This window comes from Oncorhynchus tshawytscha, linkage group LG29 (assembly GCF_018296145.1).
Source record: "Oncorhynchus tshawytscha isolate Ot180627B linkage group LG29, Otsh_v2.0, whole genome shotgun sequence".
In the NCBI taxonomy this organism is placed as follows: domain Eukaryota; kingdom Metazoa; phylum Chordata; class Actinopteri; order Salmoniformes; family Salmonidae; genus Oncorhynchus; species Oncorhynchus tshawytscha.
Window position 1 is genome coordinate 33780394 of NC_056457.1, and position 21174 is coordinate 33801567.

The window sequence follows — 21174 nt, forward strand, 5'->3', positions numbered from 1 at the left end:
AGAGGTCCCAGCCCTCTGGCTTCAGGAGCGGACCAGCCCTCTGGCTTCAAGAGAGGTCCAAGCCCTCTGGCTTCAGGAGAGGACCCAGCCCTCTGGCTTCAGGAGAGGACCCAGCCCTCTGCCTTCAGGAGAGGTCCCAGCCCTCTGGCTTCAGGAGCGGACCAGCCCTCTGCCTTCAGGAGAGGACCAGCCCTCTGCCTTCAGGAGAGGACCCAGCCCTCTGCCTTCAGGAGAGGACCCAGCCCTCTGCCTTCAGGAGAGGACCCAGCCCTCTGGTTTCAGGAGAGGACCCAGCCCTCTGGTTTCAGGAGAGGACCCAGCCCTCTGGTTTCAGGAGAGGACCCAGCCCTCTGGTTTCAGGAGAGGACCCAGCCCTCTGGTTTCAGGAGAGGACCCAGCCCTCTGGTTTCAGGAGAGGACCCAGCCCTCTGGTTTCAGGAGAGGACCCAGCCCTCTGGTTTCAGGAGAGGACCCAGCCCTCTGGTTTCAGGAGAGGACCCAGCCCTCTGGTTTCAGGAGAGGACCCAGCCCTCTGGTTTCAGGAGAGGCCCCAGCCCTCTGGTTTCAGGAGAGGCCCCAGCCCTCTGGTTTCAGGAGAGGTCCCAGCCCTCTGGTTTCAGGAGAGGGCCCAGCCCTCTGGTTTCAGGAGGGGGCCCAGCCCTCTGGTTTCAGGAGAGGGCCCAGCCCTCTGGTTTCAGGAGAGGACCGAGCCCTCTGGTTTCATTAGAGGTCCCAGCCCTCTGGCTTCAGGAGAGGACCCAGCCCTCTGGTTTCAGGAGAGGACCCAACCCTCTGGCTTCAGGAGAGGACCCAGACCTCTGGCATCAGGAGAGGACCCAGCCCTCTGGCATCAGGAGAGGACCCAGCCCTCTGGTTTCAGGAGAGGACCCAGCCCTCTGGTTTCAGGAGAGGACCCAGCCCTCTGGTTTCAGGAGAGGACCCAGCCCTCTGGTTTCAGGAGAGGACCCAGCCCTCTTATTCAGGAGAGGACCCAGCCCTCTGGTTTCAGGAGGGGACCCAGATCTCTGGTTTCAGGAGAGGTCCCAGCCCTCTGGTTTCAGGAGAGAACCGTGCCCTCTTATTCAGGAGAGGACCCAGCCCTCTGGTTTCAGGAGGGGACCCGGATCTCTGGTTTCAGGAGAGGTCCCAGCCCTCTGGGTTCAGGAGAGGACCCAGCCCTCTGGCTTCAGGAGAGGTCCCAGCCCTCTGGCTTCAGGAGAGGACCAGCCCTCTGGTTTCAGAAGAGGACTCAGCCCTCTGCCTTCAGGAGAGGACCCAGCCCTCTGGTTTCAGGAGAGTACCCAGCCCTCTGGTTTCAGGAGAGAACCGTGCCCTCTTATTCAGGAGAGGACGTAGCCCTCTGGTTTCAGGAGAGGACCCAGATCTCTGGTTTCAGGAGAGGACCCAGCCCTCTGGTTTCAGGAGAGGACCCAGCCCTCTGGTGTCAGGAGAGGACCCAGACCTCTGGTTTCAGGAGAGGACCCAGCTCTTTGGCATCAGGAGAGGACCAGCCCTCTGGCATCGGGGAGAGGGACCAGCCCTCTGGCATCAGGAGAGGGACCAGCCCTCTGGCATCAGGAGAGGGACCAGCCCTCTGGCATCAGGAGAGGGACCAGCCCTCTGGCTTCAGGAGAGGTCCCAGCCCTCTGGCTTCAGGAGAGGTCCCAGCCCTCTGGCTTCAGGAGAGGACCCAGCCCTCTGGCTTCAGGAGAGGTCCCAGCCCTCTGGCTTCAGGAGAGGACCAGCCCTCTGGCTTCAGGAGAGGACCAGCCCTCTGGCTTCAGGAGAGGACCAGCCCTCTGGCTTCAGGAGAGGACCCAGCCCTCTGGTTTCAGGAGAGGACCCAGCCCTCTGGTTTCAGGAGAGAACCGTGCCCTCTTATTCAGGAGAGGACCTAGCCCTCTGGTTTCAGGAGAGGACCCAGCCCTCTGGTTTCAGGAGAGGACCCAGCCCTCTGGTGTCAGGAGAGGACCCAGACCTCTGGTTTCAGGAGAGGACCCAGACCTCTGGTTTTAGGTTGGCAATACATTACAGTGCAGTATATACAATACAGTACAGTATAGTCACAGTACAGTATAGACCCAGTACAGTATCGTCTCAGTACAATATGGTCACAGTACATTCTCCAAAACAAAGACACATGTTCATTTATGTTCTTACCACTTTGTTGTCATTTGCCCCTTCATACCATTTCACCTCCCTTTGGTAAAATTAACATTTCATTGCAGAAGTGAAAAATGTTTTGTGCATCTTGCTTATATCTGAATGATTCAAAGTCCCTTAAGATAAGAGAAATGCATTTCTCAGATTTTTATTACGGGCGTCAAATCAAATATTATCTTGACTGTGTCTTTAAAGTGTCCACCCCCTAAGGCAAACAGAGGGTGTAGTCATAAAGACTCTATCTAAAGCACACACTTTCACTTTCTCTTTCTCTCTCTCTCATTCTCTTTCTGTGAACAGTGAACGTGACACAGTCAGCTCCAGAATGGCTACATCTTCCTCTGCCCTGTCCGACCACCTCTACTGCGCCATCTGTACAGAGATCTTCACTGACCCTGTGTCTCTCAGCTGCCAGCACACCTTCTGTAAGAGATGTCTTGAACAGAGCCGGGAGGCTGGACTCCGACCCCACTGCCCTGAGTGTAGAGCTCCGATCATGGAGAGAAACTTCCAGATCAACAGACTGGTTCGGAACATGGCGGACCAGCTGAGACTGGAGCAGAGTAGACAGGAGAACACGGGAGGACAAAGATCCACAGCTGAGAAAGGAGATGAGTGTCCTGAGCACGGAGAAGCTATGAAGCTGTTCTGTGTGACAGACAGTAAGCTGATCTGTCTGGTCTGTAAGGAAGGGAGAGACCACAGAGAACACACATTCAAATCAAATCAAATCAAATCAAATTTTATTTGTCACATACACATGGTTAGCAGATGTTAATGCGAGTGTAGCGAAATGCTTGTGCTTCTAGTTCCGACAATGCAGTAATAACGAGCAAGTAATCTAACTAACAATTCCAAAAAAAAACTGTCTTATACACAGTGTAAGGGGATAAAGAATATGTACATAAGGATATATGAATGAGTGATGGTACAGAGCAGCATAGGCAAGATACAGTAGATGATATCGAGTACAGTATATACATATGAGATAAGTATGTAAACCAAGTGGCATAGTTAAAGTGGCTAGTGATACATGTATTACATAAGGATGCAGTCGATGATATAGAGTACAGTATCAACGTATGCATATGAGATGAACAATGTAGGGTAAGTAACATTATATAAGGTAGCATTGTTTAAAGTGGCTAGTGATATATTTACATAATTTCCCATCAATTCCCATGATTAAAGTGGCTGGAGTAGAGTCAGTGTCATTGACAGTGTGTTGGCAGTAGCCACTCAATGTTAGTGGTGGCTGTTTAACAGTCTGATGGCCTTGAGATAGAAGCTGTTTTTCAGTCTCTCGGTCCCAGCTTTGATGCACCTGTACTGACCTCGCCTTCTGGATGACAGCGGGGTGAACAGGCAGTGGCTCGGGTGGTTGATGTCCTTGATGATCTTTATGGCCTTCCTGTAGCATCGGGTGGTGTAGGTGTCCTGGAGGGCAGGTAGTTTGCCCCCGGTGATGCGTTGTGCAGACCTCACTACCCTCTGGAGAGCCTTACGGTTGAGGGCGGTGCAGTTGCCATACCAGGCGGTGATACAGCCCGCCAGGATGCTCTCGATTGTGCATCTGTAGAAGTTTGTGAGTGCTTTTGGTGACAAGCCGAATTTCTTCAGCCTCCTGAGGTTGAAGAGGCGCTGCTGCGCCTTCCTCACGATGCTGTCTGTGTGAGTGGACCAATTCAGTTTGTCTGTGATGTGTATGCCGAGGAACTTAAAACTTGCTACCCTCTCCACTACTGTTCCATCGATGTGGATGGGGGGTGTTCCCTCTGCTGTTTCCTGAAGTCCACAATCATCTCCTTAGTTTTGTTGACGTTGAGTGTGAGGTTATTTTCCTGACACCACACTCCGAGGGCCCTCACCTCCTCCCTGTAGGCCGTCTCGTCGTTGTTGGTAATCAAGCCTACCACTGTTGTGTCGTCCGCAAACTTGATGATTGAGTTGGAGGCGTGCATGGCCACGCAGTCGTGGGTGAACAGGGAGTACAGGAGGGGGCTCAGAACGCACCCTTGTGGGGCCCCAGTGTTGAGGATCAGCGGGGAGGAGATGTTGTTGCCTACCCTCACCACCTGGGGGCGGCCCGTCAGGAAGTCCAGTACCCAGTTGCACAGGGCGGGGTCGAGACCCAGGGTCTCGAGCTTGATGACGAGCTTGGAGGGTACTATGGTGTTGAATGCCGAGCTGTAGTCGATGAACAGCATTCTCACATAGGTATTCCTCTTGTCCAGATGGGTTAGGGCAGTGTGCAGTGTGGTTGAGATTGCATCGTCTGTGGACCTATTTGGGCGGTAAGCAAATTGGAGTGGGTCAAGGGTGTCAGGTAGGGTGGAGGTGATATGGTCCTTGACTAGTCTCTCAAAGCACTTCATGATGACGGATGTGAGTGCTACGGGGGCGGTAGTCGTTTAGCTCAGTTACCTTAGCTTTCTTGGGAACAGGAACAATGGTGGCCCTCTTGAAGCATGTGGGAACAGCAGACTGGTATAGGGATTGGTTGAATATGTCCGTAAACACACCGGCCAGCTGGTCTGCGCATGCTCTGAGGGCGCGGCTGGGGATGCCGTCTGGGCCTGCAGCCTTGCGAGGGTTAACACGTTTAAATGTCTTACTCACTTCGGCTGCAGTGAAGGAGAGACCGCATGATTCCGTTGCAGGCCGTGTCAGTGGCACTATATTGTCCTCAAAGCGGGCAAAAAGTTATTTAGTCTGCCTGGGAGCAAGACATCCTGGTCCGAGACTGGGCTGGGTTTCTTCCTGTAGTCCGTGATTGACTGTAGACCCTGCCACATACCTCTTGTGTCTGAGCCGTTGAATTGAGATTCTACTTTGTCTCTGTACTGGCGCTTAGCTTGTTTGATAGCCTTGCGGAGGGAATAGCTGCATTGTTTGTATTCAGTCATGTTACCAGACACCTTGCCCTGATTAAAAGCAGTGGTTCGTGCCTTCAGTTTCACACGAATGCTGCCATCAATCCACGGTTTCTGGTTAGGGAATGTTTTAATCGTTGCTATGGGAACGACATCTTCAACGCACGTTCTAATGAACTCGCACACCGTATCAGCGTATTCGTCAATGTTGTTGTCTGACGCAATACGAAACATCTCCCAGTCCACGTGATGGAAGCAGTCTTGGAGTGTGGAGTCAGCTTGGTCGGACCAGCGTTGGACAGACCTCAGCGTGGGAGCTTCTTGTTTTAGTTTCTGTCTGTAGGCAGGGATCAACAAAATGGAGTCGTGGTCAGCTTTTCCGAAAGGGGGGCGGGGCAGGGCCTTATATGCGTCGCGGAAGTTAGAGTAACAATGATCCAGGGTCTTTCCACCCCTGGTTGCGCAATCAATATGCTGATAAAATTTAGGGAGTCTTGTTTTCAGATTAGCCTTGTTAAAATCCCCAGCTACAATGAATACAGCCTCCGGATAAATCGTTTCCAGTTTGCAGAGAGTTAAATAAAGTTCGTTCAGAGCCATCGATGTGTCTGCTTGGGGGGGGATATATACGGCGGTGATTATAATCGAAGAGAATTCTCTTGGTAGATAATGCGGTCTACATTTGATTGTGAGGAATTCTAAATCAGGTGAACAGAAGGATTTGAGTTCCTGTATGTTTCCTTCATCACACCATGTCACGTTGGCCATAAGGCATACGCCCCCGCCCGTCTTCTTACCAGAGAGATGTTTGTTTCTGTCGGCGCGATGCGTGGAGAAACCCGCTGGCTGCACCGCTTCGGATTGCGTCTCTCCAGTGAGCCATGTTTCCGTGAAGCAGAGAACGTTACAGTCTCTGATGTCCCTCTGGAATGCTACCCTTGCTCGGATTTCATCAACCTTGTTGTCAAGAGACTGGACATTGGCAAGAAGAATGCTGGGGAGTGGTGCACGATGTGCCCGTCTCCGGAGTCTGACCAGAAGACCGCTTCGTTTCCCTCTTTTTCTGAGTCGTTTTTTTTTTTTTTGGTCGCTGCATGTGATCCACTCGGTTACACTGGTTGTAAGGCAGAACTCAGGATCCGCATCGCGAAAAACATATTCTTGGTCGTACTGATGGTGAGTTGACGCTGATCTTATATTCAGTAGTTCTTGTCGGCTGTATGTAAAGAAACCTAAGATGACCTGGGGTACTAGTGTAAGAAATAACACGTAAAAAAACAAAAAACTGCATAGTTTCCTAGGAACGCGAAGCGAGGCGGCCATCTCTGTCGGCGCCGGAAGTAGAGAGACCTATGAGAGTGGCACAGGAGGATCTGATGACAGAAGTGGTCTCAGCATTAGCTATACTGAAAGAAGACTTGAACAAAGTGCAACATAAAAGAGAAAGTCAACAAAGAAGCATCTTTAAGACAGTTGAGAAATCCAGCCAAGTCAAGGAAAAAATCAGAACCCAATTTGAGGAAGTAATCAACAAGCTGAAGCAGAGAGAAGTGCAGGCGATGAGAGAGATAGTCAGCAGTGATGGTCTTGTCAATATCAAAATGGAGAGACGTCTGACTGAAATAAAGAGACACGAGACAGATGTGAAAAAGAGAGAGACCTCTCTTCAATCTGGACTGAACATCACTGACCCCAAGAAGTTCCTTCAGTGGTGGACAGAGAAGGGTCGCACTACGTGTGATACAAGGCAGGTTTGTCCAGACATCTACAATGTACCCAGTTTATCCAGTTTACCCAATTTCTCCAGGGTGCTAAGACCAAGACAATTTGAGGGCTATGAAGATCCTGACACCCTCTTGGGTTTTATTGACTGGGAGGGCATTGAGAAAAGCCTTAAATGGAAATTATATCAATTAGATTGGGCTGATGAACATTGTGTCCTCTCTTGATTACAGTTCAGACACTACTTTCACTTTGTCAAATAATATGATTCACTGAAAATCTGTATCGCATTCGTATGTGAAGATGATTTATATGGTTAACTACTCTGACAGTTGGATGATTCCATGCCAGTGTAGCCACAACATATTTTTACTGTCTCAGATTGTTCTTTTGTCTTGTGTTTTCTTAATTGTCCTTTAAATCATCAGAGCAGAAACAACGCCCCTCTGTCTCAGTATGTGTAGCTCATGTATCTGATGCTGTCTGGTCAAAATGAGTATGACATGTTGTCGCAGAGCATTCCCCCTCAGTTGATAATAAAATGATGAAATTATCAGCGTTGAGCTGAGCTCAACTATGGGTGGTTCTGGTGCAGCAAAAAAACAACAAGGGAGGCCAGTTTGGATATGGCTTCACACCAATCAAATCACATCAAAAGAAAATAAAAATAAAAATGTCATTGCAGAAAAAGTGTTATGTTTCTGTTCTGATTGTGACATAAAATGACATTCTATTGGTCTCATACACATATTTAGCAGAGGATATTGTGGGCGTGGCGAATTACTTGTGTTCATAGCTCCAACAATGCAGTATTATCTAACAATTCACAAAAATATACACAAATCTTAAAGTAGAAGAATGGAATGAACAAGTCCCATATTAAGTTGTGTGGACTCAGTATGTGTGCAATAATACTGTTTAACATGATGTTTGAATGACTACCTCATCTCTGTACCCGACACAAACAATTATCTGTAAGGTCCATCAGTAGAGCAATGAATTTCAACCACAGATTCAAAAACCAAAGAGGTTTTTCAATACCTTGCAAAGAAGGGCACCTATTGGTGAATTGGTTAAAAACAATAAGCAGATATTGAATATCCCTTTGAGCATAGTGAAAGTATTAATTACACTTTGGATGGTGCATCAATACACTCAGTCACTACAAAGATACAGGCGTCCTTCCTAGCTTAGTTGCCGGAGAGGAAGGAAATCATGTCAAAGTTGATTCTAACATTTAGTGACTAAGGAGGTTAACAACTTATGTCATCAAGATACAGTGTATCAGGGTTTAATTTTTCATAAATGTTTTACAAATGTACTGCAGCGCATTTCAGTTCCCGCCAATATCCAGCAATTTAGTACAGACATTGAAGAGGCATTCGGGACAACATTCCACAGACCACAATCATCATGATAAACACCTGGACTTCATCACTTCCTTTTCACTTCCTCTGTATCCAGCACTCTGTTGTATCAACCCATTAGGTAGTATTACTGCTCCTGTTTCTGAGTTCCCTCCATGTTCCTGTTAAACTCACCTACTGCACCTGCTTCCTGACTCCCTGCGTCTCCGTTACACTGTTTTCCTTTCTAGTAAAATGTTGGAAATTGTTGCATGATGCGTTTATATTTCTTTTCAGTCTATATACGTATATTATTTGTTGTATTTTTTGGTGGGGTGTGGTTATGCTAGTATGGCATTGATCAGTTATACAGTTTGCAGCTGTTATTTCTGAGTTATTGACGAAAGTCGACCTTTTTGGTAGAAATTGTGCACCAGTATTGAACTGTAAAAGCCTGTAATACTTAAAGGAATATAATTTAATATAGACCACATGGAGAATTCAAGACATATAATTTAATATAGACCACATGGAGAATTCAAGACATATAATTTAATATAGACCACATGGAGAATTCAAGACATATAATTTAATATAGACCGTGGGTGTGGAGTCAACTGCAGGAAACAGAATTTCAATACTGTGCGTCTTTTTAAGCTTAACACACCACAGGGTGCTCACAAAAGTAACATACAAAACACAACAGAGCCGAAGGTTACAATGAAATAATCCCGCACAACAACCAGGCGGGCCGGCTGTCTAATAAAGACAAACTAATTAACCCTACACAGGTGCTACCACTAAACATACAAGGAGGGGAGGAAAAAACAATCAGTGGCAGCTAATACCCGCCCGGGAAAAGGAAACAGTCGGACTCGTGACAAGAATTCAAGACATATAATTTAATATAGACCACATGGAGAATTCAAGACATATAATTTTGAATAAATGCTTGATAAAGTGACAAAAAAAATCAAATTCAGCGTTTTGACATGTCCCTGTGTCCCTTCTTAGAAGGTTTTTAACCACTTAATCCAGCATCATTGTAAAGACCTACTAATTTTGTTGCTTTGACAAAATAATTTCTAAAGAGTATTGTTTATTTAATATGATTAGCGATTCGTTTACATGTGTCCCTCATTTTAAGGTCAACCTGTTACGTGAACTGAACTCTCGTTTCAATATAGGGAAACTATGTTTTGTATGAATTTAAACATAATTACAGGATGTAAAATGTGGAGAAATCAGCATTATTATTGTAATACATTTCTTTACACTTCTCAAAAAGAACCAAATTGGAGGAATGACCCATCAATACAAATATCACCTACATGATCACCATAGGGCATCCCAAATGGCACCCGATTCCCTATATAGTGCACTACTTTAGACCAGAGCCCTATGGCACCCTATTCCCTATATAGTGTACTGCTTTAGACCAGAGCCCTATGGCACCCTATTCCCTATATAGTGTACTGCTTTAGACCAGAGCCCTATTAGCCCTATGAGCCCTGGTCAAAAGTAGTGCACTATGTAGGGAATGTATACTAAGCTGTGTCTTGCTAATGCGATAACATGGAGGTGTCTCTGATACCCACAGGCACAGATCTAGGATCAGTTTACCTTCCCCAAACCTTTACTGAAACCATGAGGGGATAAAATACACCCATGACCATAGATCAGCATCATGATCATGATCATCAGCATAGATCAATTTATCTCTCCTCATTTCCTTGCACCCTCTCTCCTTGCTTCCTTCTCAAAATGCCTTGGAGGAGGACATCCCACTCCAAGGGGAGGAACCAGTCAATGAATCTTCTGATCCAATATGCTCTGAGAAGGAGATGAGGTGGGAGGATGTGATGGTAAAACAATTAGATCCACTCTTGGTGCAAGTTCATCTTTTCCTTATGGGTTTCTTCATTGCTGGATAAGTGTTGTCTTCAGTATGAAGGAAAATACCACCCCCTAGTGGTGTGATCTAAGAAGGCACAACTAATCATTTTAGGCTGCACTTCCCATTACTACCAGTAGATGGCACTGTAATGGACTGATTAGTACAGGACAGTGATGCGATGATGAGGCTTGCATTCTTGTGTAGTTCTTTTTTTCACCTGAGGATGGCGATCTGGCATTGGTCAAGAATATTACTCTGTGGATGAAAACTATTTATCAGTTATGTCTGTCCTTCCTACATGGCACCCTATTCTCATAGGGCTGTGTAGGGTTAATGTTTGGGAAAGTCTTGTAACAAAAAACAGCTTCTACTTTTAAAAATCCACCTTTCCAGAAACAAGTTTCTCACCGTTGCCGCTTGCTATAGACCACCCTCTGGCCCAGCTGTGCTCTGGACACCATACGTGATTTGATTGCCCTCCATCTATCTTCAGAGATGGTGACGCTAGGTGACCTAAACTGGGACATGCATAACACCCCGGCCATCCTACAATCTAAGTTTGATGCCCTCAATCTCACACAAATTATCACTGAACCCATCAGGTACAACCCCAAATCCGTAAACACGGTCACCCTCATAGATATCATTATCCTAACCAACTTGCCCTCCAAATACACCTCTGCTGTTTTCAACCAAGGTCTCAGCGATTCTTGCCTGCATCCGTAACTGGTCTGCAGTCAAACGACCACCCCTCACCACTGTCAAACGCTTCCTAAAACACTTCAGCGAGCAGGCCTTCCTAATCAACCTGACCAGGGTATGCTAGATGGATATTGACCTCATCCCGTCAGTAGAGGATGCCTGGTCATTCTATAAAAGTGGTTTCCTCACCATCTTAAGTAAGCCACTTTCAAAAAATGTAGAACCAGGAACAGATATAGCCCTTGGTTCTCTCCAGACCTAACTGCCCTTGACCAGCACAAAAACATCCTGTGGCATTCTGCATTAGCAGAATTTACATTTAAACAGGCAGTTAGGAAAGCTAAGGCTAGCTTTTTCAAGTAGAAATGTGCATCCTGCAAACTCAAAAAAGTTCTGGGACACTGTAAAGTCCATGGAGAATAAGAGCTCCTCCTCCCAGCGGCCCACTACAATGAGGCTAGGAAACACTGTCACCACCGATAAATACACTATAATTGAGAATTTCAATAAGCATGTTTCTACGGCTGGCCACGCTTTCCACCTGGCTACGCCTGCCTCGGTCAACAGCCCTCCACTCCCCTCAGCAACTCCCCCAAACCTCCCCATTTCTCCCAAATTCAGATAGCTGATGTTCTTAAAGAACTGCAAAACCTGGACCCCTACAAATCAGCCGGGCTAGACATTCTGGACCCACTCCCTTTAAAATTATCTGCAGAAATTGTTGCAACCCCTAATACTAGCCTGTTCAAACTCTCTTTCGTATTGGCTGAGATTCTCAAAGATTGGAAAGATGCCACGGTCATACCCCTCTTTAAAGGGGGGGACACTCTAGACCCAAATTGCTACAGACCTATATCTATCCTACCCGGCCTTTCTAAGGTCTTCGAAAGCCCAGTCAACAAACAGATTACCGACCACTTCGAATCCTACCGTACCTTCTATGCAATCTGGTTTCAGAGCTGGTCATGGGTGCACCTCAGCAACGCTCAAGGTGCTAAACAATATCATAACCGCTATCAATAAGAGACGTTACTGTGTCGTATTCATCGACCTGGCCAAGGCTTTCAACTCTGTCAATTACCACATTCTTATTGACAGACTCAACAGCCTTGGTTTCTCAAATGATTGCCTCGCCTGGTTCACCAACTACTTCTCTGATAGAGTTCAGTGTGTCAAATCGGAGGGCCTGTTGTCCGGACCTCTTGCAGTCTCTATGGGGGTGCCACAGGGTTCAATTCTCGGGCCAACTCTCTTCTCTGTATACATCAATGATGTCACTCTTGCTGCTAGTGGTTCTCTGATCCACCTCTATGCAGACAACACCATTCTGTATAAATCTGGCCCTTCTTTGAAGACTCGGTTAACTAACCTCCAGACGAGCTTCAATGCCATACAACTCTCCTTCCGTGGCCTCCAACTGCTCTTAAATGCAAGTAAAACTAAGTGCATGCTCTTCAACCGATCACTGATAAATGCCCGGACCTGCCCGCCCGTCTGGATGGTTCTCACTTAGAATATGTGGACAACTACAAATACCAAGGTGTCTAGCTAGACTGTAAACTCTCATTCCAGTCTCACATTAAGCATCTCCAATCTAAAATTAAATCTAGAATCGACTTCCTATTTCGCAACAAAGCCTCCTTCACTCAAGCAGCCAAACATACCCTCGTAAAACTGACCATCCTACCGATCCTCGACTTCGGTGATGTCATCTATAAAATAGCCTGCTGCCAATGACTGGAACAAACTGCAAAAATCTCTGATGCTGGAGACTCTTACCTCCCTCACTAGCTTTAAGCACCAGCTGTCAGAGCAGCTCACAGATCACTGAACCTGTACATAGCTCATCTGGAATTAGCCCATCCAATCTACCTCATCCCCATACGGGTATTTATTTATTTATCTTGCTCCTTTGCACCCAAGTATCTCTACTTGCACATCCATCTTCTGTACATGCTACCGTTCCAGTGTTTATTTGCTATATTGTAATTACTTCGCCACCATGGCCTATTTATTGCCTTACCTCTCTTATCCTACCTCCTTTGTACATGCTGTATATAGATTTTTCCACTGTATTTTTTATTGAATCTTTGTTTATTCCATGTGTAACTCTGTGTTGTATGTGTCGAACTGCTTTGCTTTATCTTGGCCAGGTCGCAGTTGCAAATGAGAACTTGTTCTCAACTAGCCTACCTGGTTAAATAAAGGTGGAATACAAAATAAAAAATAAAAAACTCTATACCGGGCGGTGTCAGACGAAGGCCCTAAAAACTGTCAAAGACTCCAGCCACCCCAGTCATAGACTGTTCTCTCTGCTACCGCACGGCAAGCGGTACCGGACCGCCAAGTCTACGTCCAAGAGGCTTGTGAACAGCTTCTACCACCAAGCCATAAGACTCCTGAACATCTAGTCAAATGGCTACCCAGACTATTTGTTGTCGCCCCCCCCATCTTTTACACCGCTGCTACTCTCTGTTATTATATTATCTATGCATAGCCACTTTAATTACTCTACCGACATGTACATATTAGCTCAACTAACTGGTGCCCCCGCACATTGACTCTGTACCGGTACCCCCCTGTATATAGACTCGCTATTGTTTTCTGTTGCTCTTTAATTACTTGTTAGGTTTATTTCTTATTTGAATATATATATTATATTATATTATATATATATATATATATATATATATATTTTAACTGCGTTGTTAGTTAGGGACTCTTGAGTAAGCATTTCACGGTTGTATTCGGTGCAAGTGACAAATCGCATTCGATTTGACTTGATTGAACACAACCTTGGGAGAAGGAGTCCGTGGCTGAAACAGACCCGATTCTACAAGTTAACTAATCATGAAGCCCTTGACATGTTAAGTCAGGAATTTTATGTGCTGTTGGTGATAGTCGAGGACTTGAGGACCGGCGTTGGGAAACACTGACATATGGAGTAGGGTACCATGTAATAAACACTGACATAGGGAGTAGGGTACCATGTAATAAACACTGACATAGGGAGTAGGGTACCATGTAATAAACACTGACATAGGGAGTAGGGTACCATCTAATAAACACTGACATAGGGAGTAGGGTGCCATGTAATAAACACTGACATAGGGAGTAAGGTACCATGTAGGAAACACTGACATAGGGAGTAGGGTATCATGTAGGAAACACTGACATAGGGAGTAGGGTACCATGTAATAAACACTGACATAGGGAGTAGGGTATCATGTAATAAACACTGACATAGGGAGTAGGGTACCATGTAATAAACACTGACATAGGGAGTAGGGTACCATCTAATAAACACTGACATAGGGAGTAGGGTATCATGTAATAAACACTGACATAGGGAGTAGGGTACCATGTAATAAACACTGACATATGGAGTAGGGTATCATGTAATAAACACTGACATATGGAGTAGGGTATCATGTAATAAACACTGACATAGGGAGTAGGGTACCATGTAATAAACACTGACATAGGGAGTAGGGTACCATGTAATAAACACTGACATAGGGAGTAGGGTACCATGTAATAAACACTGACATAGGGAGTAGGGTATCATGTAGGAAACACTGACATATGGAGTAGGGTATCATGTAATAAACACTGACATATGGAGTAGGGTATCATGTAATAAACACTGACATAGGGAGTAGGGTGCCATGTAATAAACACTGACATAGGGAGTAGGGTACCATGTAATAAACACTGACATAGGGAGTAAGGTACCATGTAAACACAGCCAGTCTTCTGCCAACAGGCCTACAGGTTGAAAACATTGAAGAGGAATGAGAGAAGCTTCAGTACTTCAACATGGAACTTTGCTGCAACTCTCTTTTTGTAGTTAAAGCTCATTGTTAACAGTCAAATTATTATACAAAATATGGAAGTACTCAGTATTGTTACAATCTCATCTATATGTAGATGAATACATGACAATTCACCATCATAACAACCAGTAGGAATCTGACATCTGGATCATCACTGAACAATTAAGAACAGCTCTAGTCAGACTTTAGCTCTAGCCAGACTTTAAGCCAGACATGAACTCTAGCCAGATTTTAAGCCAGACTTGAACTCTAGCCAGACTTTAAGCCAGACCTGAACTCTAGCCAGACTTTAAGCCAGACTTGAACTCTAGCCAGATTTTAAGCCAAACTTGAGCTAGAGCTTTAGCCAGACTTGAGCTCTAGCTCCAGCCAGACTTGAAGCCAGACTTGAGCCATAGCTCTAGTCAGACTTTATGCCAAACTTGTGCTCTAGCTCCAGCCAGATGTTAAGCCAGACTTGAACTCTAGCCAGACTTTAAGCCAAACTTGAACCAAAGCTAGACTTTAAGTCAGACTTAAACTCTAGCCACACTTTAAGCCAAACTTGAGCTGGAGCTTTAGCCAGACTTTAAGCCAGATTTGACCTCAAGCTCCAGCCAGACGTTAAGCTGGCAGGTTCTCCCATCTCCACAGAGGAACTCTGGAGCTCTGTCAGAGCGACCATCAGGTTCTTGTTCACCTCCCTGACTGCCCTTCCTGACCAAGGAAGTACCAAGTAGCTCCCTTCTCCCCCGATTGCTCAGTTTAGCCAGGCAGCCAGCTCTAGGAAGTGTCTTGGTGGTTCCAAACGTCTTCCATTTAAGAATGATGGAGACCACTGTGTTCTTGGGGCCTTCAATGCTGCAGACATTTTTTGGTACCTTTCCCCAAATCTGTGCCTCGACACAATCCTGTCTCGGAGCTCTCCGGACAATTCCTTCGACTTCATGGCTTTATTTGTGCTCTGACATGCACTCTCAACTGTGGGACCTTATAAAGACAGGTGTGTGCCTTTCCAAATCATGTCCAATCCAATCAATTCACCACAGGTTGACACCAATCAAGTTGTAGAAACATCAAGGATGATCAATGGAAACAGGATGCACCTGAGCTCAATTTCAAGTCTCATAGCAAAGGGTCTTAATACTTATGTAAATTAGATATTTCTGTTTTTAAGGTTTTATACATTTGTAAACATTTCTAAAAACCTGTTTTCGCTTTGTCATTATTGGGTATTGTGTGATGATGAATGAGGAACAAAAGTTATTTAATCCGTTTTAGAATAAGGCTGTAATGTAACAAAATGTGGAATAAGTCAAGGGGTTTGAATACTTTCCCGTGTGCACTGCATACACACAGAGAACAGCCTTCCCCAACACCAGTCCTCCCTCTAGCCAGACCCTGTGTGGTAGATACAGGAACACAGAGAGCAGCCTTCCCCAACACCAGTCCTCCCTCTAGCCAGAACCTGTGTGGTAGATACAGGAACACAGAGAGCAGCCTTCCCCAACACCAGTCCTCCCTCTAGCCAGACCCTGTGTGGTAGATACAGGAACACAGAGAGCAGCCTTCCCCAACACCAGTCCTCCCTCTAGCCAGACCCTGTGTGGTAGATACAGGAACACAGAGAGCAGCCTTCCCCAACACCAGTCCTCCCTCTAGCCAGACCCTGTGTGGTAGATACAGGAACAGAGAGAGCAGCCTTCCCCAACACCAGTCCTCCCTCTAGCCAGACCCTGTGTGGTAGATACAGGAACACAGAGAGCAGCCTTCCCCAACACCAGTCCTCCCTCTAGCCAGACCCTGTGTGGTAGATACAGGAACACAGACAGACCAGACAGGGACACAGAACTGTCTGTGTTTTCTGTAAGTGGAAGCAAGGTGAAGGAGGAAACAGTCTCATCCTTCTCCACTGTCTCACACAGCTTCATCAGCAAATGTCTTTACAGCACCAAACACTTTCCACTGGGTCTCTATTGAACGAGGAGCCTCCAAGGTGTTTTCCTGTCCTACGCTCTGAGATTGAGGGAAATACACCCTCTTCAATTACACCTGGTCCTTTGTGCTCTTTTAGTGAGCAGATCTTTACTCCTTCTCTCTCTCATCGCCTCTAACGTCTCAGTTCTTTATCCTGGAATTCTCTCCACATTAGTTTCCACATCACAGGTGGTTGGTTGCAGCTTAATTGGGGAGGACAGGGTTTTTGGTAATGCCTGGAGAGGACTGAGTGGACTGGGATAAAACACATGGTTTCTATGTGTTTCATGTCATTCCATTCACTCTGTTCCAGACGTTATTATGAGCCGTCCTCCCCTCAACAGCCTCCACTGTTCCACATGTATAGAGAGAGGGGCAATGAAGGGAGATACAGTATAGTTCTCCTGCCTGACCGCAGGACAGAAGAAAGTATATTATCCAACACAAAGACACATGTTCATTTATGTTCTTACCACTTTATTGTCATTTGTCATTTCATACCATGACACCTCCCTTTGGTAAAATTGCCATTTCATTTCAGAAGTGAAAAATATTTTGCCCATCTTGCTAAATGATTCAAAGTCCCTTAAGAGATTTTTATTGAGGGCTTCAAATCAAATATTATCTTGACTGTGTCTTTAAAGTGTCCACCCCCTAAGTCAAACAGAGGGTGTAGTCATAAAGACTCTATCTAAAGCACACACTTTCACTTTCTCTTTCTCTCTCTCATTCTCTTTCTGTGAACAGTGAACGTGACACAGTCAGCTCCAGAATGGCTACATCTTCCTCTGCCCTGTCCGACCACCTCTACTGCGCCATCTGTACAGAGATCTTCACTGACCCTGTGTCTCTCAGCTGCCAGCACACCTTCTGTAAGAGATGTCTTGAACAGAGCCGGGAGGCTGGACTCCGACCCCGCTGCCCTGAGTGTAGAGCTCTGATCATGCAGAGAAACTTCCAGATCAACAGACTGGTTCGGAACATGGCGGACCAGCTGAGACTGGAGCAGAGTAGACAGGAGAACACGGGAGGACAAAGATCCACAGCTGAGAAAGGAGATGAGTGTCCTGAGCACGGAGAAGCTATGAAGCTGTTCTGTGTGACAGACAGTAAGCTGATCTGTCTGGTCTGTAAGGAAGGGAGAGACCACAGAGAACACACATTCAGACCTATGAGAGAGGCACAGGAGGATCTGATGACAGAAGTGGTCTCAGCATTAGCTATACTGAAAGAAGACTTGAACAAAGTGCAACATAAAAGAGAAAGTCAACAAAGAAGCATCTTTAAGACAGTTGAGAAATCCAGCCAAGTCAAGGAAAAAAATCAGAACCCAATTTGAGGAAGTAATCAACAAGCTGAAGCAGAGAGAAGTGCAGGCGATGAGAGAGATAGACAGCAGTGATGGTCTTGTCAATATCAAAATGGAGAGACGTCTGACTGAAATAAAGAGACACGAGACAGATGTGAAAAAGAGAGAGACCTCTCTTCAATCTGGACTGGACATCACTGACCCCAGGAAGTTCCTTCAGTGGTGGACAGAGAAGGGTCGCACTACGTGTGATACAAGGCAGGTTTGTCCAGACATCTACAGTGTACCCAGTGTACCCAGTTTACCCAGTGTACCCAGGGTGCTAAGACAAAGACAATTTGAGGGCTATGAAGATCCTGACACCCTCTTGGGTTTTATTGACTGGGAGGGCATTGAGAAAAGCCTTAAATGGAAATGATATCAATTAGAATGGTCTGATGACATTTGTGTCCTCTCTTGATTACAGTTCAGAAACTACTTTCACTTTGACAAAAAATGATGATTCACTGAAAATCTGTATCGCATTCGTATGTGAAGATGATTTATATTGTTAACTACTCTGACAGTTTGATGATTCCATGCCAGTGTAGCCACAAAATATTTTTTGTATCTCAGATTGTTCTTTTGTCTTGTGTTTTCTTAATTGTCCTTTAAATCATCAGAGCAGAAACAACGCCCCTCTGTCTCAGTATGTGTAGCTCATGTATCTGATGCTGTCTGGTCAAAATGAGTATGACATGTTGTCGCAGAGCATTCCGCCTCAGTTGATAATAAAATGAAGAAATGATCAGCGTTGAGCTGAGCTCAACTATGCGTTGTTCTGGCGCAGCAAAAAACAACAAGGGAGGCCAGTATGGATTTGGTTTCACACCAATCAAATCACATCAAAACCAAAATGTCCTTGCAGAAAAAGTGTTATGTTTCTGGTTTGATTGTGACATAAATTCACATTCTATTGGTCTCATACACATATTTAGCAGAGGTTATTGTGGGCGTGGCGCATTACTTGTGTTCCTAGCTCCAACAGTGCAGTAATATCTAACAATTCACTAAAATATTCACAAATCTTAAAGTAAAAGAATGGAATTAAGAAATAAAGAGCAATGTCGAGTTGCTGGAGTGTATGTATATATATATATATATATTGCCGGAGTGTATAAAATATATATATATATATATATATATATATATATATATATATATATATATATATATATATAGATAGAGACATTGTGGACAGTTGATGAATAGAATATGTAGTATATCTGAAGGAAACATGGACATAACTGTATACTGTATGTACAGCAATAGTTAAATAGGATAGGCCTTGACTAGAACACATTACATACATATGAAGTAGATAAAACAGTATGTAAACATTACTAAAGAGACTTGAATAGAGTATACACATATAAAAGTGGGTAAAACAGGATGTAAACATTACTAAAGTGACTATAATACAGTATAAACATATAAAGTGTGCAAAACAGTATGTAAACATTATTAAAGTGACCAGTGTTCCATTATTAAAGTGACCTGTGTTCCATTATTAAAGTGACCTGTGTTCATTTGTTAAAGTGACCAGTGTTCCATTATTAAAGTGCCCAGTGTTCCATTATTAAAGTGACCTGTGTTCCATTATTAAAGTGACCTGTGTTCCATTATTAAAGTGACCTGTGTTCCATTATTAAAGTGACCAGTGTTCCATTATTAAAGTGATCAGTGTTCCATATTAAAGTGACCAGTGTTCCATTATTAAAGTGACCTGTGTTCCATTATTAAAGTGACCTGTGTTCCATGTCTATATAGGGCAGCAGTCTTCAAGGTGCAGGGGTGAGTAACTGTAATAGAGACAGTAGTTCAACCTGGTCTGTCAAAATATAATAGAGACAGTAGATCTAGCTGGTCTCTCATAGTATAATAGAGACCGTAGATCTAGCTGGTCTGTCATTATATAATAGAGACAGTATATCTACCTGGTCTGTCATAATATAATAGAGACAGTAGATCTAGCTGGTCTGTCATAATATAATAGAGACAGTAGATCTAGCTGATCTGTCATAATACAATAGAGACAGTAGATCTAGCTGGTCTGTCATAATATAATAGAGACAGTAGATCTAGCTGGTCTGTCATTATATAATAGAGACAGTAGATCTACCTGGTCTGTCAAAATATAATAGAGACAGTAGATCTAGCTGGTCTGTCATAATACAATAGAGACAGTAGATATATCTGGTCTGTCATATTATAATAGAGACAGTAGATCTAGCTGGTCCGTCATAAAATAATAGATACAGTAGATCTAGCTGGTCTGTCATAATATAATAGAGACGGTAGATCTAGCTGGTCTGTCATAATATACCAGAGACAGTAGATCTAGCTGGTCTGTCATAATATAATAGAGACAAAGAGACAGTAGATCTAGCTGGTCTGTCATAATATAATAGAGACAGTAGATCAGCTGGTCTGTCATAATATAATAGAGACAGTAGATCTAGCTGGTCTGTCATAAAATAATAGAGACAGTAGATCTAGCTGGTCTGTCATAATACAATAGAGACAGTAGATCTATCTGGTCTGTCATATTATAATAGAGACAGTAGATCTAGCTGGTCTGTCAAAATATAATAGAGACAGTAGATCTAGCTGGTCTGTCATAATATAATAGAGACAGTAGATCTACCTTGTCTGTCATAATATAATAGAGACAGTAGATATAGCTGGTCTGTCATAATATAATAGAGGCAGTAGATATAGCTGGTCTGTCATAATATAATAGAGACAGTCGATATAGCTGGTCTGTCATAATATAATAGAGACAGTAGATCTAGCTGGTCGGTCATAAAATAATAGAGACAGTAGATCTAGCTGGTCTGTCATAATATAACAGAGACAGTAGATCTAGCTGGTCTATCATAATATAATAGAGACATAGAGACAGTAGATCTAGCTGGTCTGTCATAATATAATAGAGACAGTAGATCTAGCTGGTCTGTCATAATATAATAGAGACAGTAGATCTAGCTGGTCTGTCATAATATAATAGAGACAGTAGATCTAGCTGGTCTGTCATAATATAATAGAGACAGTAGATCTAGCTGGTCTGTCATAATATAATAGAGACAGTAGCTCTAGCTGGTCTGTCATAATATAATAGAGACAGTCGATATAGCTGGTCGATCATAAAATAATAGAGACAGTAGATCTAGCTGGTCTGTCATAATATAACAGAGACAGTAGCTCTAGCTGGTCTGTCATAATATAATAGAGAGGGTCGATATAGCTGGTCTGTCATAATATAATAGAGACAGTAGATCTAGCTGGTCTGTCATAATATAATAGAGACAGTAGATCTAGCTGGTCTGTC

At 44.4% G+C, this 21174-nt stretch overlaps 1 protein-coding gene across 1 annotated transcript; it reads left to right on the forward strand.

Annotated features, from left to right (window-relative positions):
* Positions 1–2439: 2439 nt before the first annotated feature.
* LOC121841344 (E3 ubiquitin-protein ligase TRIM41-like) lies at positions 2440–18951 on the forward strand. The gene is made up of 2 exons (XM_042308879.1): positions 2440–2877; positions 17657–18951. Exons 1-2 carry the CDS (start codon positions 2489–2491, stop codon positions 17832–17834), a joined length of 567 nt encoding a protein of 188 aa, XP_042164813.1. The 5' UTR covers positions 2440–2488; the 3' UTR covers positions 17835–18951.
* The last annotated feature ends 2223 nt before the right edge of the window (positions 18952–21174 follow it).

Bases quoted from the DNA above. Each gene is read 5' to 3' on its own strand.
- LOC121841344 (XM_042308879.1), top strand. From the start codon at position 2,489: ATGGCTACATCTTCCTCTGCCCTGTCCGACCACCTCTACTGCGCCATC. The intron at 2,878-17,656 runs ATTCAAATCAAA...CAGAGAACACAC, and splicing joins AGAGACCACAGAGAACACAC to ATTCAGACCTATGAGAGAGG.